This window comes from Vigna unguiculata, chromosome 11 (genome assembly GCF_037176805.1).
Source record: "Vigna unguiculata cultivar grain cowpea cultivar isolate G323 ecotype 2 chromosome 11, ASM3717680v1, whole genome shotgun sequence".
Classification (NCBI taxonomy): Eukaryota; Viridiplantae; Streptophyta; class Magnoliopsida; order Fabales; family Fabaceae; genus Vigna; species Vigna unguiculata.
The window spans coordinates 44,189,641-44,213,302 of NC_140802.1; the positions used below are offsets into that span (position 1 = coordinate 44,189,641).

The 23,662-nt window shown below is 31.8% G+C and overlaps 3 protein-coding genes across 5 annotated transcripts; 1 reads left to right on the forward strand and 2 right to left on the reverse strand.

Annotated features, from left to right (window-relative positions):
- Positions 1-656: 656 nt before the first annotated feature.
- Positions 657-5,496, reverse strand: LOC114168580 (bifunctional dihydrofolate reductase-thymidylate synthase-like). Its single transcript, XM_028053465.2, has 12 exons — positions 5,364-5,496; positions 4,499-4,945; positions 4,001-4,400; positions 3,881-3,925; positions 3,645-3,710; positions 2,998-3,059; positions 2,838-2,912; positions 2,585-2,750; positions 2,375-2,498; positions 1,881-1,987; positions 1,645-1,762; positions 657-1,171 (listed from the first exon to the last, which is right to left on the reverse strand). Exons 2-11 carry the CDS (start codon positions 4,927-4,929, stop codon positions 1,652-1,654), a joined length of 1,587 nt encoding a protein of 528 aa, XP_027909266.1. The 5' UTR covers positions 4,930-4,945; positions 5,364-5,496; the 3' UTR covers positions 657-1,171; positions 1,645-1,651.
- Positions 5,497-12,815: 7,319 nt separating this feature from the next.
- Positions 12,816-17,168, forward strand: LOC114169359 (phosphatidylinositol/phosphatidylcholine transfer protein SFH3-like). 3 transcript variants are annotated; one of them, XR_003600912.2, is made up of 15 exons: positions 12,816-12,944; positions 13,216-13,362; positions 13,561-13,813; positions 13,902-14,001; positions 14,173-14,439; positions 14,710-14,787; positions 14,856-14,957; positions 15,036-15,085; positions 15,309-15,408; positions 15,493-15,585; positions 15,688-15,747; positions 15,912-16,334; positions 16,423-16,494; positions 16,596-16,717; positions 16,931-17,168. XR_003600912.2 is itself a non-coding variant. In XM_028054495.2 (14 exons), the coding sequence occupies exons 2-14, from the start codon at positions 13,308-13,310 to the stop codon at positions 16,605-16,607; spliced, it is 1,665 nt and encodes a 554-aa protein (XP_027910296.1). In that variant the 5' UTR covers positions 12,944-13,073; positions 13,216-13,307; the 3' UTR covers positions 16,608-16,833. The 3 variants fall into 3 exon arrangements, 1 of the variants encoding a protein (XP_027910296.1); XR_003600911.2 differs by having other exon boundaries at positions 12,944-13,073; XM_028054495.2 differs by lacking the exon at positions 16,931-17,168 and having other exon boundaries at positions 12,944-13,073; positions 16,596-16,833.
- Positions 17,169-17,330: 162 nt separating this feature from the next.
- LOC114169358 (phosphatidylinositol/phosphatidylcholine transfer protein SFH8-like) lies at positions 17,331-22,519 on the reverse strand. Its single transcript, XM_028054494.2, has 14 exons — positions 22,217-22,519; positions 21,815-22,118; positions 21,623-21,722; positions 21,217-21,483; positions 21,052-21,129; positions 20,810-20,911; positions 20,662-20,711; positions 20,432-20,531; positions 20,234-20,332; positions 19,999-20,112; positions 19,543-19,681; positions 18,392-18,792; positions 17,692-17,766; positions 17,331-17,603 (listed from the first exon to the last, which is right to left on the reverse strand). The coding sequence occupies exons 1-14, from the start codon at positions 22,248-22,250 to the stop codon at positions 17,586-17,588; spliced, it is 1,881 nt and encodes a 626-aa protein (XP_027910295.1). The 5' UTR covers positions 22,251-22,519; the 3' UTR covers positions 17,331-17,585.
- Positions 22,520-23,662: the final 1,143 nt, after the last annotated feature.

Sequence of the window (23,662 nt, forward strand, 5' to 3'; positions counted from 1 at the left end):
TTTATACATTACATATTTAAATAATATTTAGTTTTAAATACACTTTTATAAAAATAAACTTATAAGAAATAAAATTTGAGTTAAAAATCCTCACTGTAATTTCTTGCAAAAACTTTATTTACTAATTGCATAACCTTACAGTCCATGATTAACAAAACAGATCAACCGCCTGGTTGATTTTACACAAGTCAAACTTATACGCATCTACAACTTATAATGCACACATTTCAATCAGACTTAAAAATAACTCAACTTTAAAACAAAAAGAGTAAGAAATAGTTACTAAGATATGTTTGAATGTTTCTTTAAATTTTAATCGTAATTTATTTTAGGTCACATCACTTCTCATATCTTATGGTAAATTTTACTCCAACACAAGAATCTTAGCATATCTCACTTTAATAACTTTTTTACCTTGTTAAATGAAAGATTGCTCTTTAGATATAAAAAAAAATTAACTTCAGATTTTACATTTTATGTAATATCAAGACACTCTAATAAAGATATTAAACATCACAAATATAAATTAAATTTTTGCTCTTATTATATTCTCTAATCTTGTGCCAATTTAGCATTTGAGAAGATCCAAAACGGGTGGACTGTGGAGACTAATATTTACATAAAGAAAAGAGCAGCAGCACCCACATATCCATGGATAATTCAGAAAAGAAGTTGTTAAGATATAAATAACGATCTTTTAAGCATCTTTGAGTTTTGATACATATATGTATTTTTTGAATCCATCCTGTACTTATTTCCGCGCTGATGGCTCCAAATCACAGCGGAAAATTGGCAAGGATAATATACAGAAACAACAAAAATAAGTAACAATGAAGAGTGTCAAAAGATTAAAGAAGACCAGAAAAAAGATGTAGGAATGAAACATCCCAGTGATTCTGGCACTTCTTTCCTTTTTTTTTGACTGTGGCCGGGGGAGGTAAAGAATCATAATAAAATGGCCAACACAATACATATAAAAAATCCCTCAAAAGTCAAAAGTATACCATGACAATGGGAAAGAAATGAAAAAAACCCTTAACCTAAATCACCTTAGAGCCACGAGACATGTGGACCTAAAGGATTAACAGTAGTAACAAGCAAAGCTTGAAGTATATCCAGCGATATTCTTTTATTTGTCCATAAATTTAATATATAGGTCCTATGGTTATACCTGAAACAATGAAAATACAATGTTTCAGTTTGATGACTAAAATATGATAGTGACTACAGTTTCAAAAAAAAATGTACAGCACTACCGATGCATTCTCTGTTAATTTGAAAAGAAATTAATAACGTATTTTCAGTGTGTGCCTCTAAATTCAGAAAATTACTAGTGAAATTGGTTTTCAAAATTTTTATGTCGTGTAATATACAAATTTGAAAAGCCAATTTTACTTCAATTTTCGTTTTTTGGAAGAGCAGATTTTTTACTGTCAGCCATTCAAAACTAGTTCAATATGAATCCTAATCAGCTGTTTTTTATGTTTGCCACAGGTGCAAGTGTCAACCACATAATATAAAAATTCCTTGCATAAATAAAATCAAGAAAATATAATATATATATATATATATATATATATATATATATATATATATAACATGCCCCATTTCAGAAAGCATAGAGGCAGGGTTTGAGAAACTTACAAGATCCCTAAACAGCCATCTTCATTTCTATCTTCTGGTGAGGGTCATATCCTATGAGCTTGAAATCGGCAGCAACAAAGGAATCTATATCTTTCTTCTTTGGGTTTATCTTCAAAATCTGAATTGAGGTATAGGTAATCAACAAGGAAAAGGCAGTTTATACGAGTGCATAATTGTAAATATTTTGTGGGCATCTACGTCAAGCAAATGTTTTTTTTTTTAACATTTACACCTACCGGAAAAGGTTTTGGTTGATTCTGAAGCTGTTCCTGCAAAGGTCTCACATGATTGCGGTAAACATGTGCATCCCCGATAACATGACTAAAATCACCCGGAATAAGGTCTGACAAGAACAGGATATGATATGGTTAGATCAGTCCGATATCTGATGTCAATTTACTTTAATATAAAAGCCGTATTTCCGTATTTCTCTACGTAAGATTACAACCCAAAAACATCAGAGCCACACCCAAACCTATATTTTTCGTTTTAAGGGCCTTCTAATTTTTTAGAGAATCTGGTTACTGGCATTCAAAAGGACTATTCTGCCATTCCATACAAAAAGTATACTAATCATAATAATACAAAATCTTTGTGAATCATAACTCATTAATCAGCTTAAAGTCATTTAAAATAAAATAATGACCAATCTGTATCATGAAAAGGAATTAAGATGCCATATACGTCTGACAACAAATTTAAGTCTATAACAGTGACATAATTTGCTTACCACAAACATGAGCAATCATGCATGTCAGGAGAGCATAAGATGCAATATTAAATGGCACCCCCAGGCCCATGTCCGCAGATCGCTGATACATTTGACACGATAATTCCCCACTTGCTACGTAAAACTGCAGGAATTTTTTTGTTGACAAAACATCAGAGAACGAGAGAAAGAGATAGTTATTCCAAGATAAACGCAAATATAGCTGCAGACCTGGGCAAACATGTGGCAGGGGGGAAGTGCCATCAATTTAAGATCAGATGGATTCCAAGCTGAAAGAATGATCCGTCGATCATCAGGGTTATGCTTTATCTTGTTAATAACATCCAGAAGCTGGTCAAATCCTTGGCCAGAGTAGTCAGCATGCATGTCAGTATACCTGTAAAATGACGACGGAAAATAAGGAACTAAGCAAGGCCACAAAATGATGCCTAGTGACATATAAAATAAAGGTACATCCACCTACTTGGCTCCAAAGTGCCTCCACTGAAACCCATAAACAGGTCCTAAGTCACCCTCCTCCCTTTCTCTCAAACCAATGCTGTATATATATTGTAAATCCAGTTAACAAATGCACGGAGAAGAAAAAAATGTAGTTCCCACAAAAATTAGTAGGTCATGCTTGCCTATCAAGGTATTCTCTAGATGCATTGCCATCCCAGATATGAATGCCTTTTTCTTGCAGCACCTGTCAATACAAAATGATTTCAGAATAAAATTCACTCTGGTCGTATCTCACTTCCTAAACATAAATTCACCTCCTAATTCACCATAATGCCAATTTTATGGACATAGGGATTTATTATCAAAACTAGAGTCAACTAATCTAAAACCCCTAATTCATGAACATAGGGACTTATTATCAAAATTAGAGCCAACTAATGTAAAGCCGGCTTACAAATTCTCGAAAGCCTCACTTTATCACGACGTTTAGTCACTAATAAATCATTGAACAAGAAAGGTATTGATATCTTAGTCATCCGTGCACAGATTAATAAGGATCCAAACATATTATATCATTTTGATTCACAACACAATGTATAAGTTGATTAAAATTTTGAAAGAAAAAAAACAAGGAATAATGAGTTGGGTAGAAGACTCCAAAGCTAACCATGGGTCTATCCCCATTCTTTACCAAGCTAAAATAGTATCAAGTAAACCAACCTAGTTCCCCAATATTTGGTTCGTGCTAGCGACTTTGTGAACAGTAACATAACTAGAAAAGGGCATGTATGCACGTCTGCGCGGAAAAGATTGGTACAGATATCATTACCTTGGCACTTGTTGAGCCGCTGATAAACCAAAGAAGCTCCTCAACAACCCCTCGCCAAAACACTTTCTAGGAACCAAATGAAGAAATGATGTCAACTTTTATATCATGAAGTACAGTATATATTCTTCTTCAGTCTTCATAAACTTTAAAAGTGACAACAAATCAAAATAACATAAGGAAACGAAACACAATAATAAGAAATTACTATGCAGTAGTTTATACAAATTCATACATACCTTGGTTGTTAGAAGCGGAAAGTTTCTGCGCAGATTAAACCTCATCTGTGGAATTATAGAGAAGGTGTAAACATACATATAAATCATTGCAACTGCTGAACAGAACAATCAAGATATTACCTGGCAGCCAAATTTCGACAAGGTACCAGTCCCTGTCCTATCATCCTTAATTGTGCCTTCAGAAATAATTTCTCGAACCAAACTTAGATACTTAAACTCCTCATGTCTCTCATAAATGAATTTTGGAAGAAAAGAAAATTTATTGACCTCAAATTTTAAAGAGTCTGAACCATTATCAAAAACTGGATCAGCATTCTGACCTAGGGACTCAGCCGGAGAACTCCTTACACGCACATAAGTGGTGAAAGAATAGCGGAGGTTGTCTTCCACCAAAGGAAATGATGAATACCATGGCTGAAATAGAGAGGTATCAACTCGAGGCATAAAAGTGTCACACTCAATGCTTGCCTCAATTTCTGTAATATGAGCAGCTTCGCATCCAGGTGCATTAAGAGCCTCTCTGTACATAACAATTATCAGCTACACCACCAGTAAAAGAAAAAGCTTAATATGATTACAAAACGAAAGAAGCAGGAAGGTAAAAAAATATATATATACCTGAATATCTCACCACCTCCTGTAAGAAATACTTTCTCAATTGACAGGCAGTACGGAGAAGCAGCCAACAGTTCCATAGCAGAAGACACACTTCCACATATTACAACATTCTCTGCAGTTGCAATATCAAAGCTACCCGAGCGAGTCAGAACAACGTTAAGGCGACCAGGAAGAGGCCTATTCTCAGGAGGGATACTCTCCCATGTTTTTCTACCCATCACAACGGCATTCTTCTTCCCCGGATCAGACGTTATAGTAGTGACCTCATCAAAAAATTTGAGATCAGTGGGTAACGTCCAGGGCAATTTTCCATCCTTAGAAATGCCCATATCTCTGGTGGCAATCACTACTGCTTGGTAAGTCCTCTGTCGAGGAGGCTCTGACTTGCCATTGCCATTGCCATTGGAAATCACAAAAGAATCACTTGCCATCAGAGGACTCAAAAGCCTGCACAACAAGTTAACAACACAACCAGTTCATAAAAAAAAATCCATCCATCCAACAAATAAATCAAAGACTCCCAAATATAAATTAGTATAAGAAAAATTTTCAAATTCCAGTCACCTACTAGATTAATCATAAACAAACACTGTCATCTTTCTCATCGCATTCACAATAACTTGGCAATAGTAACAGAAACACCACACAGTGAGACCATCTAAACAATCGAGAAAGACAATAAATTAAGAAGCAAAATAATCTCTACAAATATTATCACACACTGCGTACCAACCAACATCAACAAACATAATCAAAAATTACATAAACAACACCAGAAACAGATTCAAAATAATAAAAACATAATCTAGAAATACAGGAATCGAAACTTGAACAAAGATACACAACGGATCTAAAACAGACTGACCTAACAACGTTGAGCGAACAATTTTCTGCTTCTGTCTGAAAATTGCAAAATGTGAAGCAGAAAACAATAGTGAAAGAAAAAGAGAAGCTGAAACTGAAAGTCAGAGTGTGTAAAAGAGAAGGAGAAAAGAGTTTTATTGGCAGAGAAAACAAAGGAATGGGAGAGGAAATAAATAGAGAGAGAAAGCGAAATAAAGAGAGAGAAGAAAATCCAAAACCACAGTTGACGTGAAGTGCCGCCAAGAACGCGTGCGTTTCTCTGCAGTGTACGTTACCGTATAGTGAATTTCTATACATCTTTTTACACTTTTTCATAAATGCCCTTCCACCAAACCATACACATTTATTTTAAGTAAGACAAATATTTATATTTAGTTATATATAACCAACTAAATAAACATCTTGATAATAAAATCAACCAATATTTTTAAAAGAAATAATAAATTAAAATTAAATTAAATGATCATTTGTGATATTAAGGTGTATTAATTGAATCTAATGACAAAGTAGTTATTAAAGTAGTTAATTTTAAAATTCAAATGTAGTGGTATATTTAAAAAATCAACAATTAACAGGATTAATAATATTAGGATAAGGAATGTGTATTCATTTAATAAGAATGATAACATTTCAAAAATAAAAAATATATTGACTATTATTTCATATATAGAATCAATATTTATTTAATATAATTATTTTTAATAATAAATAAATATTTTTTTAATATGTAAATTATATTCAAGTTTACATTGAATACATATTTTTACATATGAACTATATCTTAGATTTATTATAGATAATTCATACATGATAATTTGAAAGGATACAAAAAGTAAGAAAAATTGCTAAAAAAACAACTACTTTAATTCAAATGGGTATATACATTAATTAGTGTTACATTTTTTGTAATAAATTAAAAAATTATTTAATAAATAATTAATGAATTGTATTAAATATATGCATCTTATCAACTTATTAAATTTTATTAAATCCTTTATTTGTACAGAACTATTTTATTAAGATTATATACAGCAACTCTACAGTCATATTTAATTTACTCAAATATTTTTAAATATATATTATAAGATTAATTAAATAAAACATTTTTAAATTGTTTACTATATTAAAACTTGTAGAAATCATTTAATAAAAAATTAATAAATAGATATGATGTTTATTAAATAAATTATATATACATGGAAGATTAATCAAACAAATCATTTAGTATTAAATGGTTTTGTATTATAAAATTATAAAAATATTTAATGAATTTTAATGTATTTGAAAGAATTTATTAAATAATGTAAAGTAATGGTTCATATGCTCTGAATAAACTCAAATGAGAATAATTTATCTTTATTCATGATTTCTTTTACCGAAATTTTAGTAATGATTTTAAATGCCCAAATTTACTTTTTATATGATTCTATCAAAATGATATGTGTTCCCTTAAAAAAACATTAATTAGAATCAAAGAATACTGGTTCAAATTAAAAATAATTTAATTGTTAAAAAGCATAAAATTGCATTTTTAATATTTTTTTTCTTATTATTTCAATAGAAACATTTAATTTTTTGACCTGTAACTTATCTACTGGTAATTCAACAATCATAGTCAGTCATGAAAAAAGCCATAATTTCTTTTTAATGAGAAAACGTTGAAATATGATTTTGATATGTATATTAGATCAATGTGATTTTGTTTTTCTTTTGTATCATACTGCTCAAAATTCATTTCCTTGATTTTTATTTTCTGGTATTTAAGTAATTTTAGCCTTTTAATTTTTAAATGTATATAAATAGTTTCACTTTTAATTTAATTATTTATTATATTCGTACTTTTTTTACAACATTGGAAAGGATAACAATGATAAAAACCTGCTACCATATTTAATTTAATACTGAATATATTCTAAAACTCAAAAATAAGTTCTGAATCAAAATAATAAAATCATTAAGATTAGTGTAATAAATTACAGAGAATAATTTTAAAACCAAATTATATATTTTGTAAAAAAATATCAAAATTACAACTGGGAGAAAAAAAAAATCAAACTAACGGTATAAGTTAGTTGAAGGTTACTATTTTAAATAGAAGTTTAATTTGGTAATAATATGAAGATTGCGAGGGTGTTTTTGGAATTCAAAGATGAGGGATAATTAAAAATACAGGTACGAAATATTAATACAAAAGTGAGAAAGCAAGTATGGGCCCCACAGTGCTAAGGGCGGGAAATTCATATACACCCAAAAATATTGTGACACCTATCAAATTGCATAGTATATTCCGCTTATTGATCTTGGTCGTCCACGTGGCAATCACATGATACATCTAGCTAATGAATTGCTATTAATAAATAATGTAGGTAGTAAGTTAATTAGTGGATGTCTTTTTGATTAGATTAGATTATCCAAACACTTATATTTAATTTTGATTTAAGATATTTTTTTCTTGATGAAATCTTGGCCGTCCATGTCTTCATCAACAAAACACAAAAGTAACTTACTTTCAGTTGATTTCCTTTTTCATTTGAAACTTCCCTTATGTAACGGAGATGTGTCAATTTTGGAACAGTTATATGAAAGTTATGTCAGTTGGTCTTAATGAATTTAATTAATTTATGAAATTTTAATTAAAGAACTATTTTAGTCCTGGAAACTACCGAAACTTTTAATGGATTAGGACAGCTTATAAGTAAAATAATAATAATAATAATAATTATTATATGGTTTCTTAGATGTCTTTTTGATATTTTATTTTTCAAAAGTTCACTTCAATAACTTATTCCGACATCTAATTGTAAACTTTTGTCATATTATATAGATTAGCTTGGTAAAATCTATATTTTATTCAAAAATAATACCTAAAAAATTGTATAAATCTTGATAAAATTTTGTTTTAATGTTTAAAACGATATATATATATATATATATATATATATATATATATATATATATATATATATATATATATAAAAGAGAAAAAATAAACATATTTTGTACATTAGAAAGAATTTTTTTGAATGATTTATCAATAATTGTTGTGGAATGTTGCCCCTTAAGGCAAGAAAGTATAACTAAATTTCTATTTATGGATATATTGTTTATGGTTAACTTTGAAATAGGTAAACCCAACTGAGAATGTCAATAGGACGAGTAGAATACGGATAATAACTATTTTGTATGCTACATGTTGGATAAATAATATTTGTTTCGTCCTGTATTCATATTTGTCAGTATCCATTATATAAATATCTACATAATTTGTTAATATTCATGAATATTCATGGTACTCGCGGGTATTTACAAAATAAATAAATAAATATTTAACAACATATTTTAATTGTAAATTCAAATAATATACAATACATAATCTTCGTAAATTTTAAACAAAGTCCAAATAACTCATTTAAATAATGTTGAATGACAGTTTAAAAAGAAATAAATTTCGTTTAAACTAATTGATAAAAAAATAACTTATTCAAAATCAATATGTTAATATTTTAATCATGCTTTTATTTATTTTTAATTTAAATTAGAGTATAACGAGTATGGATATTCACGGATACGGATACTATGATATTCATACTCGTTCCGTTAAAATGTACTTGTACCCGTTATCTGCAGATATCCATTTACAATATTCATTTTCTACTCATTTCGAATTTTATCTACAAATACCTATATATTTTTTTAACATATCTAAATCCAACCGGTAAAAAAGAGTAACAAAAAATAAAAACTGAATTAAGAGCATACAAAATTTTCGATTTTTTCTCTTAAAAATAATAATTCGGTAACACTAATGTTGGAATATGTTATCCGTGATTGTTTGGCGATGATGTTTTGTCATTATTTGTGCAGATGGCTTCCCATGCTGTGATGCTTACAATCACAGTCTGTCAATCATCTGTTTCGTTATCTTTTAGTCGAAATATCAAAACTACAACACCAGTGATAATATTATTTAGTTACAGATTTTCAATAATGCTCACAAAACACAACAAAAATCTATTAGTATTCTTTTATACATTCATGCCCATGAAAATGCAGAAAATAAAAAGTTTTATGGTTTATGGTAGCATGAAAACATGGTAAAGTTAACTCTTAAATTCATCTGAAAGAATAAATTACGTGGGAAAGAGGACTTCAACAAAATAGACATGGAACCATAACTTGCCTATTACCATTTTTCTCCGTTGGTAGATGAAAGTAGTTGGAAAAAATGAACCTTCCATGTTTGTCTTCTTTCTTCTTTTTCTTTTTGGACCAACGAGCCTTAACGGTTGAAAGAAAATCATAACCTTCACACACAAGTAATGGGTCTTTCAAGAGATTAAGTAAAGAGATTTATTAATAAAACATAGAGTTAAAATTGTATTATAATTTTTAATTCAAAATTTTAACACAATAAATTTATAGATATATTTTTATTAGGGTTAAATATGTTTTTAGTCCCTTAACTTTTAGTAAATTTTGAAATTAATTTATTTTGAAACTTTAGACTAATTTAGTTATTATTATCTTTCAAAATATGTGGATTTAGTCATTTTAATCAAATTTTGTTAAGTTTATTTGACATTTTAAGCGTGTTTCATAATAGTATTTGACTTAACATTAAAGCAAAAATGTGTCAAACATTATAAACAAATCAAATATAATCCTGAAATGCGTACGAAACATCAAATAAACCTAACAAAATTTGATTAAAAAGACTAAATCCACATATTTCGAAATATGTAGAACTAAATTGGTTCAAAGTTTCTAAATGGACTAATTCCAAAATTCACTGAAAATCAAGGACCAAAAACATATTTAACCTTTTTATTATTATTCAACATGTCCACTCTCACTTAATATGAGAGTTAAATTTATTAAGAATTAGATTTTAAAAGTCAAATTTAATTTTATAAATTCAATCGGTCAATATGAGGTTTTCAGCACCTTCCAAAATCACTTAGCCATAAAATTAAATATTAATAATGGTCCGATAACAAGCAACAATAAATTTAACAAATAACAAATCTTGCTAGTACGTGCTTTCAATGACTCTGACCAATTTAAAAATAAACTTTAAATGTAACTCAATCTAAAAGTTGACTTAAATAAGATAAGATTTATATTCATTTGTATATTATAAAATCGTTTTATTTCAATTTAATATAGAATATTCGACAAAACACATGTTAATCCAAAATCAATCAAGTAGAAGTACAAGATTAATCATCATAGATACTACAACATTCAGGTGCAAATTTTCATTCAAGATATAAGAAGCTTAATTTCAATCATTATTACTCTTTTCCATTGTAAATTTTTCCCAATCTCATGCAGGGAGAAGCTACATTATGAATTGGCCAGATTATAGCACACCGAAAAGCAGAAAAAGAGCATAAGGTTATGAAAATGGAAGTAGTTGAGTGATGTGGGTAAAATATATTGTTGAAATAAGAATGGATGTGTTGAGAATAGGATTTATGATCTACCAAATAGGAAAGAAAACAGTTATAGATTTCGAAAGATGAAATTGTAAGATAGAATATCACATTCAATAGACATAAACCTTATAACAACCAAAAAACTTAACTCAATATATATACTGTTTTTTGCATTATAAGAGCTCCAAACCACATACAATTTTAAAATTAGGATACTAAATCATATACATTTATGTATAATTGGCCAACCTTACAAATACAATCAGTTCAGCAAAGTAAATTACAATATTTCAAAATATATAGAAATATTTTCTAATTAGCATACTTTATAACTTTGTATTAGGAGAGAGTTTCATAATTTATAAAATATTTAAATAGATGGAATTAAATTAATTTTATTTTATACTCTCTCTTTTTTTATTTTACTTTTTAAATGCTAAAAGTAATTTAAATTTATTGAATTTTTAATTTTATTATTTAAATAAAATACTTCACTTGTCATTATTTAAATAAAAATTTGTTAAATATCGAACAATTTTTAATATTTTAAAAATATCAATGATATTTTTTTAGTTGATCTTAGATTGATGCTATTATGTTATTAAAATTGATCAATTTTTTAATTGAAATTAATAAAAACATTTTCTCAAATAACATTAGTTGAAATTATTTTTAACTAATCACAATTGTATAATTAATATTACCGAAAGATTTTTTTTTGTTAACTTTTATATATTCTATAGAAATAAATCATAATATAATTGATCTCGGCAATAAAAATACTTATTACAAAGACGTTTATCAATAAAGAATACTGGATTACATATATTACCAAAATTTCAACCATTAATACTGAAACGGAGAGAGAAATAAAAACGATACATAAATTTATATACAATTTAAAATTATGTAATTTTATAAGTAATTCAATTACTCGTAGAATTTTATAATTTAAATTTCTTTTGAAAGTCTGGATTAGCACAAAACTGTGAAGACATTATTAAATTATTTTCATTGAAATATATAGATAAGTCATGTTGGAGATTAAGAAGTTAGCATGAAAATACAAAGTGTTTCTATATTAAAAATGATCATGTTATTTTGGTATTTAAAAACCTTTTACACCCACTAAACATTACTATTATATCATTTAACTATTATTTTTTTTCAAATAAAAAAATAATTTTTGAATGGTTATTTTACTCTTGAAAGTGAGTTTTTATAGTGTCAAAAAATCATTTTCAAAATAAAAAATCTATCTGTCTAATGATATATCGTGTAAACAAACTTATGTATACACGAAGGTCAACAAACACGTATCTTGATTTTGTTAAAATTATTATTAAGTAGGAAAAAACTTTTATTTTATTTTTATTAATCTTATATATTTGTTTTTCTTCGTTGTCTTCGTCTTAGATTTTTATATATATATATATATATATATATATATAATTATCTCTTTTATGTTCACATTTTATAATATTTATTTTATTCTTAATTATTTTATAAATATTTATTTTGTCTTAAACCATTATTTTAAAAAAATATATATATATCTTATTTTTTTTTTAATTTTACATTTAACAATTATTCTAAAAATTAATTATATATTCATTATTTATTTTAACTTAAATTTTTTGAAAATTAAAAAATCGAACGCAAATATGCTTGCGACATCGCATGCATATATGTTTGCTAGTGTATATTTATAAAAAAGACAATGTGTTTAGGATGTATTTACATTAAAGTGACATGGTAATCTAAGTATAACGAGAATAATTAGTTATGGTTAATCAGAGTTAAAGATATATTAAATAAACATATATGTTAAAGAAAACTTAGAATAGCATGTAAAGCATAGTTATGTGGATGAATTGGTTGGGTTGCGTAGTGCAGAGAAGGAGAAAGAAAGGAGTGGCATGCATTTCGCCATCTCCATCTGTATTCCTTCTAGTAGCAACAGAAGCTCAAAAAGAATGATGCAATAATATAAGTAAACAAACAAAAAACAGCAAACCCTAAAAATGAGTTGCACCAACCTCGCTTCCTTTTCTGGCACACTTCTATATATTGTAAGAGACTTATTCGGATCATAAATTTACATTTTCTTTGCTTCTGCAACGCCTATATTCCTGCAACCAGAGGTATTTCATCTTCTATTCCCTTTCATTCTACTCCATTCTCTCTCTCTCTCTCTCTCATGTTGATTCATCAACTTTTCGAACCTCCTTAGGTTCCACATACCTTCTTCAACTATCATTATATGTATCATTGTAAGAATATCTTTGTTCTTTTTTCGCTTCATGTTTTCTTTTCCAATGCATGCTGAATGTATTTGAAAAAGGGTTCATGTTGGTGTTTAAAAGAAATGGTTTTTCAGCTTCTGACATGCTTCATGTTATTTCATGGCTTAAGCTAAGGAGTAGGCGCATGTGTGATAATTGTTGATTCTCTTCTACCTTACGTCTGTTCTCATTTGAGGAGCTTACGAGGTTCGATAATTAATCATGTGTGACATTGTAGCTGTGCCCTCCATACCTATCACAGATCGACCTGCTAAAGGTGCTAAATCTATGCTTTTTCAGTTTAGTTGATTACTTATATATATGTTACTGTGAAATAAATTTCTGCACACCCTTTTGGTAATGATGTTGAATTTAACAGCTTTGTTTGCATGCTGACATGTTCAATGTATGAAGATGGGAAGATGATTATATCTGATGAAAATTCTGTGAGTAATTTTGGTTTATGCAAAAGCAGGTGCTGAGATGGAATACTCAGAGGATGATAAGAAAAAAAAGCTTGGCTCTTTTAAGAAGGTTGCAATCAGTGCATCTTCAAAGTTCAAGCATTCCTTGCATAAGAAGGGGAGAAGGCATAGCAGGGTTATGTCTATTGCTATTGAGGATGAAGTTGATGCAGAAGAGTTGCAATCAGTTGATGCTTTTCGCCAAACACTCATCTTAGAAGAGCTATTACCCTCAAAACATGATGATCATCATACGATGTTAAGGTACCCCTCACAACCTCAAAACGTTATGACTTATTTTCTTGTCCATTTGTTGATTTACTAATAGTTTTAGTATAAAATGGTGACCCAGATTCTTGAGAGCAAGAAAATATGACATTGAGAAAACAAAACAAATGTGGGCAGATATGCTTCAGTGGAGGAGGGAGTTCGGTGCTGACACAATTATGGAGGTAAGGTCATAATTGTGGTCATTGAGATAAGGTCAATTTATAATATATAAATGGATGCAAACTTAATTTTATTAGTCAGTTTTGTGAGGTTTAGATAGACTTCCTTTACCATCGTTGGATCTATTCTTAACGTAGTATTCTAACAGAAATTTCTTTTGTGTTGTTGTTAAGGATTTTGAATTCAAGGAGTTAGAACAAGTTCTAAAATACTACCCGCAAGGGCATCATGGAGTTGATAAGCTAGGGCAACCTGTTTACATAGAAAGGTTGGGTCAGGTTGACTCTAACAAGCTGTTGCAAGTCACAACTTTGGATCGCTATCTTAAGTACCATGTGAGAGAGTTTGAGAGGACATTCGCTGTTAAGTTCCCTGCTTGTTCCATTGCAGCCAAGAAACACATTGACCAAAGCACAACGATCTTGGATGTGCAAGGAGTGGTATGTATGAAAATCTGCAGCAATACTATAATACCACATGTGTAGCTTTTACTTTACAAACAAAACCAGAAAGAGTAAAAGTGCACAAAAACACCTTAATTAACATTTAGGAGTTTCTCTATTTTCTGTTGTTCGATCCCAAATCCGTCGAGTAACATCGTTAGAGTTAGAGTTAATAAGATGCTATAAGTTTAGATATCATTTCATATTATAACATGTTTTATATCTAAAAGATGTTTCACATGAATGCTGACAAGCATCTATATTCAGGGTCTCAAAAGTATGAACAAAGCTGCAAGGGATCTCATCCAACGTCTTCAGAAGATTGATGGTGACAACTACCCTGAGGTACTACTTCACGTTCCTAACTAAAATGTCACATTCTGAATTTAACCTGACTGAACTTTTCTTTTCAGACCTTAAACCGTATGTTCATCATTAATGCTGGTTCAGGATTTAGGCTGTTGTGGAACACTGTCAAGTCATTCCTTGATCCTAAGACCACCGCAAAAATCCATGTAAACATTTTTTATACACCTTTCAATGTTGGTTTCAGTGAAGTAGGAGCTCTCAACAGATTACTGCTTTTTTGCCAGGTCCTAGGTAACAAATACCAGAGCAAGTTGCTTGAAATCATTGATGCCAGGTGAATGTTTTTCTCATTCTCATTTCAATTCTAATTTATCACATTAACGACATGCTGAGAGATAGTTTAGATTGAGTAAATAGTAATGACAATCTCTGATCATGTAACATTGATTAATGAGGATGTTCTTTTAACATGTTGGTTGTGTATATGATATGTGATTGAAGAGCAACATTACCATTTAAGGCCATACATAACGCATTGTTCTTATATCATTTACCAGTGAACTTCCAGAGTTCTTGGGTGGTACTTGTACCTGTGGAGACAAAGGTGGTTGCTTGCTTTCAGACAAGGGACCATGGAATGACACAGAAATCTTGAAGGTAGTAAGATCAAATTTGTTTTTTAGTTGTGTGATTAGGAAACGATAGTAATGAAGTGATGTTTTTTTTTTTTGGATGCATTAGATGGTTCAAAATGGAGGAGGAAAATGCAAGAGGAAAAGTTTATCCAGGATCGAAGTGAAAACCATCATTGAAGATGATGCAGCATGCCAAAAGGTACTCGGTTACCTACTTCACAATTTCAAATTCAGTTTCACTCTGAAACTTTCTTGCCAGAAAATCTGATGACTTTGTTTTTCTTTTTTCCTATAATCTTAGGAACGCGATTCTTTAAAGAAAGAATCTGCAGCTATGGAGGATCCGGGTGCGGCTCCAGAGGTAAGTTTCTTAGATTTTCGATCATTGGATGCTTCCATTGTATATATATTTATCTATAACCTATAGCCTATGTATCTGAATAACAGTGAGTAATTTTCATGGTGGGGAACAAGAACTTATTGCATGAAATATAAATCAAATGTTTGATGAAAACATAACTGCAGGTGACATTTGCACCAGGGAATAAATCTTGGAAAAAAGCAGAACAAAAAGATCAGTTAGCCCTTTCTAAAGATTGTTTATCTAGCAACAACAATTCTAATCGGTTTAGAATCCCATTTAGTGGTGGAATCATGTCCATTCTTATGGCAGTGATAACAGTTATCCGCGTGGCAAAGAAAGTGCCAAGAAAAATCACTGGAGCTGACATGTTTGGTAACACAGCATATTGTAATAGCAACGAGATGAAAGCACCTGCAATTTGCATGGATGATCAAATGGCCATGATGAAGCGCATGGCTGAGCTAGAAGAGAAGGTGAATATCCTCTCTAAGAAACCTGAGATGCCACCTGAGATGGAAGCATTGCTGAATAAGGCTCTTAGCAGAATCGGTACGCTGGAACAAGACTTGGCTATTACCAAAAAGGTATTATATTATTGGTTTTCCTTCATACTACAACCTCATCATCATTTGAGAATAATAAAAACTCTTATACTTTTTCCTCTTTCTGTAGTCACTTGACGATGCCCTTATCCGACAAGTGGAGCTTCAAGGTCACAATGATAAAAAGAAAAAGAAGAGGATGGTAAGTCTTATGGTATTATTTTGCTTTAGTAAGCTATTATAATGTATGATACTTGTGCGTAGTGCTTTCTCTTACACAAGATTTTGGGTTCGTGATTGCAGTTCCGCTGGTAAGGTGTTGCTATTGCTGTCTGACCTCAATCAAATATTAACATTAGCATGAGTTGTATATTTTCGGAGGCGTTCCTTTTATCAGCCCCATCGGATCCAATTACATTCACCTTGTATAATTTCTCCTCTACTCCAATTAAATCTTCTGTATTTATACAGTAGGACACTCCCTCGCATATAACTATGTAACGAAAATTATGTGTTAAAATAATAATTTTTACCCTGTCAATTAATTCCTACAAGTTGAAAAATGGATGTTTGATATTATTAGTACATTGTTTTTTTCTCAAAATGTACTTACACTGACTGGTTGAACCAAATGACAGACGTTTTCGTCAGCTTAATCCCCTGTTCCTGTGGTAATAAAGTCGTCCGTGTGATGAAGTGAAGTTGGTTCCAACAGTCTGAGACACTCCACTTAGTATTTGATTGACAAACGGAACTTCACTTCAACCATCTACGACAGCAAAAAGGTTATGCCAAACGAATCCACATATTTACTGTATTGTATCATGTACGCACAAGCCCTTTACCATCATTAATTTGAGAAATAAAATTACCATTGTTCGCATGCCTTATTTATGCGGATTTAACACGAAATATGTTCCGTTTTATCTAAATGCCTCGGCACCTATAATGTTGTTGAGGGATTATTTATTTTTTAGCTTTGTCTCCCCTCGATATCCCAAAAAATCGATAATATTTAAGGAAGTCATGAGAGCATCAGAAGGACAAACGCTTCTCCAATTAACAGAAGACAATCACACCAAATAAACACAAAGGTGGGCAGAGCAAAAACAAGGGTTGTTTTAATCCGGAAAAGAAGCTATTAGCTATACACGAGTTTGACACAACTCTTGTACATTAAACAGAAAATTAGTGTTCAGGGATCAACCTAATGTGTAAGGTATCGGCACTAGGAACACCTTGATTCGAAAAAACGCCCTCTATCCCAGAGTTCCTTTATCAGCCAGCATAAACTCACCAGCAAAACTTCTTCTGATAAACAGCAATATATAAATATATAAATATCAGACATCTGCATAACATCCATAAAACTTATTAAAAATATAAGAGACAAACTTACCCGCGACTTAGCATCTTCTTGACTATCAATGTAAGCAAGCAGCTCTTCTTGCCTCATTAATGCTTCATACAGAGCCTATTGAACAATCCAGAAAGTACAAATGTAACAGTATTCTTCAAGTAAGGAAACAGTAAGAAACTAAGTACTCATCACATTTTCACGGTCAAATATGAAATTCACACCCAAACATAAGCAGGAGAGAAAAATACATGTATGCATAAAGAGAGCAAAAGCACAACTGCAATAACAAATTTGCCTCTAATTCACCATGAAATGAAACTGTACATTGAAATCTAAAGTAACGAAACTGCTATAACACAAATACACCCGTTTACCAACCAACACACGACATATAACCCTGATTGGCTAAGACGTGATATAGGCAAGCAAATATTGATTTTTCTTTGGTGTAATTTTTTAACTTAAAATAACTATCATACCTCAGTTCCATATAGACAAAAAAATTGGTTAGAATCCTAAATAAAAAAAATAAAAAAATAAAACAGACATGAAAATATTGCATTTATTCATTAAAAATCTGCTCATCGATATATTCCTGTAGCAGCCAGCTAACAGGAAAGGTATTTCGGTTTTGCATTTAAAAATAACAGATAAAATAAGACATGGAAACACCTCAACGTAATTATCACGACTGCAGTTTTTCAAAGAATCATGAATAAGCGAAAGTATAGCATCCTACCTTTTTGGTTGCAATTAGCTCTGCTTCCAAAGCATCCACTCGACATACAGCAGCATTTAGCAATTCCACTTTCTCATAAGGCATCTCAGATGGCTTAGATTGGAGTGTGTCAACCTTCTCTTCAAGCTCACCTAACCTTTTCACCATTGAGGAAAGGAGATTTGCCTCTCTGTCTTCTGGAGTTGGTGACGGAGGATGATTGTCTTCGCTTGTTGTACTAACGGGTGTCTCTGAAGTGCACTGATCGTCATTAGATGATGAGGCTGGAAGTTTCTTGGTCACACGGTATGCGACTGAATGGAAGAGGGTAAACAGCATCATAAAGAAAGCAGTTAGAGCCCCCAACATCCGAGCTGGAATTCCTATGGGAGTCTGTGGAGGATCAGGGAGGGAAGGTGTTCCTGTAATACAAAATTCAATTTAACAATCCTGAAGAAAACTAAATCAAAAAATTGAAATCAAGAAAACAAGAAAAGAACTAGCTCTTCCTAAATCTTAAAGCCAGGGACTTGTGCAATTGCTTATAATCCCAAATAAATCCCGCCCTGACAATACAAATGCTAGGTCAGGGACCAACTGTTCCAATAACTTAAACTCTCAAGTCCGGGTCCCGAAACGGTTTGTCTCTAACTGACTACAAATTATAGAACACAATAAAACCCCATTTCATAAGTTTTAGTTTGCTTTCGTGTCTATCATCACAGTAAAACAAATTCAAATTTCAAAGCAAAACGGGATTAGTTTATAAAAACAAGGGGGAGGATTACCAAAAAGAGCATGAGCGTCAAAAAGAAAATCAAGTCATGTATTCAATAGCCTATCAAAAAATGAGTTCATTTGAATCAAACGTTGATTAACCAAAATTCATTATTTAATTGGGTATAATCTTTTGTATAATGACACAGCATAAGGCCAAAACTCATGACATTGATGCCCTTACAGCCATCAAATGTCCTGCAAAAGTTAAAGCACAAATATCACTACGCTGATAAGGAAACAAGTTTTTACTGATATTTAGAACAGAATGCAGATATAAGATTTTAAACAACGCAGTTATGTTTTAAGCATTGGTGTTATTTTTGATGAATAAGCACCATGAGAAGATTCATACAACAGGTTAATATAGTAACAATAAGCTAGAGTTGTTTAACCTTTTGAAGTTTGAGCCCTCTGGAGTGATGCTTGTTTGTTCCAGCTAGCATCAACAGCTTTGTCCACCATCGGAACATATTCATCATACCCAGCCAAGTTACCACCACCAACATAGATTGACTTTCCAACAACCTTAGCCTAACAAAGAACACAAAATGTAAATAGCTTCAGTGTTTGGAATACACCAGGGAAAATCCTAAGAACAAGTTCCTTGAGAAGTATTATCATCCTCATTAAATCATTAATTAATATGAATATCTTCTGCATGTAAATACAACTGATCAAACACATGTTAAATAAAAAAGTAGTAGCTGCAAGAATGATCAGAGAAAATTTTGCAGACAGTAAAATTAAGTGGAGATGCAGGACAGAAGAACTACAATCAATGAATTGAATGAAACTTCTACCAATTTAATGAAACCTATGAGTAACCATATCAGAAGATCAAGACTTACTTCCTCACGAACAGGTGTCAACCTAAGGTGAGAGTAGCTCTTCATCGCTTTTGGAGAAGCAATATCTTCAGCTTCAGACCCTGATTCAGCTGTGGATGTGTCACTACCTTTTACCTGCAAGAAAGAAGTGACACAGTCAATAAGGTAACAAAATGAAAAGAGGCCTGAAGAGGTACAAAGGAATCAATTCAGCCTCCACCGGGTTCAACCAATAATAAACCATACAACATATTACCATTGGGTATTGTGGTCTGGCATATGCAATAACCTTTCCTTCACTGTTTAGAACTTTTACAACGGGCCTTGCTCTTCGTGCTTCACCACTAAGAATCATCTGCAAATTTCCCCGTGCAATTAACAGTTAGCATGTATCAAGATTCGTATGATATAGTAAGTCTTGAGCATTTTAGAAAGAAACATCAGTGTATATAACCTTCAAAATTTCCGGGTTTTTCCAGGGTCCTTTATCAGATCTGAGGCAACCACCCTGATCTGCACATGTACATGTACCTCCCAGAAATTCCGGCAACTCGCTTCATTAGTGCACAAAAATATTAGGCAAATTGTTAGTGATGGTTAAAAGGTAAATACATTATTAATACAAGCATATAAATTACAAAATTTCTAACCACTTGGGTATAGAGAAATAGCCCCATTGTGTACCTGGAATCAATTACTTCCAGCAATTTGCTTTGATACTTATTTCCAAGAACCTAAACAATATTTCCAAACAGGCACTAAGCAATGTCAGCAGTCACAAACCAACAAAAAAAGGAGCCTTAAGCGACTAAAGATAGTAGTTTTTACATACATGGATCTTTGAAGTTGTTTTGGGATCAAGGAAAGACTTGACGGTGTTCCACAGTAACCTAAATCCAGGGCCGGCATTTATGATAAACATTTGACAAAGAGTCTGTATTATTAATAAGAAAAAACATATCAATCATCCTCAACCATTGACACCTTGGTAAACGTCATTCTTTAAAATTTTGGATGAAATCAAAACAGGAACGTAACGTAACACAAGATTACACACAAACCGATATTACTCACCTCAGGGTAGTTGTCACCATCAATCTTTTGTAACCGCAAAATTAGTTCCCGGGCAGACTTTGTAAAGTTCTTGAGGCCCTAAAAGTTGAAACTACACCATAAATTTGCCGAATGTCACAGGAACACACAGACACATACAATGAGAAACAATTAGCAGCAACATACCACTCCTTGAACATCTAATATCGTGGTGCTTGAATCTATGTGCCTTTTGGCGGCAATTGTGCAAGCAGGAAACTTTATCTTAAAAGCTTTCTCAAATTCCCGCACATGGTATTTCACATATCTATCCATGGTTGTAACCTGCATAAGTTTGTTCGGATCCACTTTCCCAAGTCTCTCAATGTAGACAGGCCTTCCCTCCCTATCAACACCGTGATGACCATGCGGATAATACTTCATAACTTCATTTAATTCTACGAACTCAAAATCCTAACGCAAACACAAAACATTAAGCAAACATTATCCAGAATACGCCGCAATCCACAACAAACAAATCCAACCACCACAGATGCTATTCTTGAACCCTACACTAAACAGCAAACATTATCCAAATCCAATCTGCACTCACCTCCATGATAGTGTCAGCACCAAACTCCTTCCTCCATTGTAGCATATCAGCCCACATATGCTTTGCCCTTTCAACATCAAACTTCCTCGCTTTCAGAAACCTGCAAAATGTATTAAAATTAAAATCAAGCAAAAAAAAAAAACAATCGAGTTTGTTCATTTAACACCTCGCATTTATCTGGTTAATGCACACCTTAACATGACATGGTAATCATCGTGTTTTTCGGGGAGCATTTCGTCGATGATCAAGGACTGGCGAAATGCATCAACGGCCTGCTGCTCCTCGAAATTCCGAACATCCTCAATGGAAACAGAGCTGACACGGCCATCGCTCTTCCTTCTGCTGCTCTTCTTCTTCAGCGTGTGCTTGAACTTGGACGACGCATTCAGCGCCTTCTTCTTGAGAGATCCGATTCTGGTCCTCCGTTCGTCCTCGGAGTTCTCAAAATCAGATCTCCGCTCCTTCTTCTCGTCGCTCCCGGAGAAACCTTCGAAACCTGCAAGGCAGAGCCAAAACGAATCATTTCATCAGCAAAATAGAAAACCTCAAACCCTAAAAAAGAGCTCGCGAGAGAGAAAGAGAAAGTGAAGTTACATGGTCTGGCGAAACGGTCGAGAGGCCCGGACATTGTAGTGTGAAGAGTCAGTGTGAGAGCAAAGCCGCATTCAGCATTCAACAAACCCTAAGATTTCAGAGAAACAAGAAGAAGAAGATGAAGAAGAAGAATGGCGCGAGTATTGAGAGTGGAATCGCGCGCGTGGAGCTGGAATAAGAAGAGAATGTTCGGGAATCACGAGGAGGAAGAGGAGGAGGAAGGAATGGATGTTTCACTCAGACACTGCTCTCTCTCTGTCCCTCTGCGACACTGTGCGTACAGTGAGTTTTGCTTTTCCAGTTTCTCACCTATGTGATGGAATATTTTATTTTGTTTCTTAGGTACGGTGACCGGAGTAGCCGGTGAAAGTTAGGGACAGCTAGTACAGACTGACACGTGGCGGTGGAAAGAAAATTTGTAATTGACAAAGATCGAGTGATTTGGTTAGCAAGCAGGCCTAATCACTGGTGGCTACTGCCTACCCTATTGCTCTTGACCTCTCACCCAAACATAACAAAAAAATTCTTCTCTTCCTTATTTATTACCAATCATCTAATTATTATTTTTTTTAATTTATAATATTTAATAAGTAACAACATCTTATTTCTGCACGAAAATCTAGGATGAAGCTTTTGTTCAGTTATTATAATATTTTTAATGTAATTTTCATATACACGAATTAAGATACGCTAGAATCATAGAGGGACAGTAACACGTTTAATAATTTAAGAAACAAAGTGTCATTATATCATTTACTTTAATTAATTAACTATAACAACCCATTACCGAGTTAAGAAATGCGACGTTTTAACAAAAGATAAAATAATTAAAAGATAAAGCTGAATTATCGCCGAAAAGAAGGGTCGTGGGGCAAAATCCGTATGAAACGTCCGTAACGGGACCCTCCATGAAATTTCTTTGTCGTTGTTGCATTGCTATGACAGTTGTGGAGGATGATGTTGACCATCTTTTGGGGTAGGTATCTATTTGAATTTCATTTTTTGAACTCCGTTACTCTTTTTTATTTTTTATTTCTCATATTACAAATTAATTTGTTTATGGTAAACTCTCTTGTTATCTTCTTTTTGTAATACAATCTATAGAAAACCATTTTTTTTCTAAAAGTTATGTTATAATTAAATTGCAGGTCAATATTTGTAATACGTTTATTGATTTTAATATTAATCACTTTAAAAAATAGATTTAATGTAATATTTTTAATTTGTTAGTAATGGAACATGAGATATAAGATTGACCATATAGTAAAAATTGAAATGAAGGATAGTCTAGTATTTTTTTCTTGTTTATGTAATTGCATAGATTGTTTAAATAGTAGATATAGATAAGAGTACGATTAAAACTATAGAAAAATTATATTATGATTCTCGTCCTTTATTTCCTGTCTTGACTTAGTGTAGAGTTAATTTTAAAAAAAAAAACTCAGC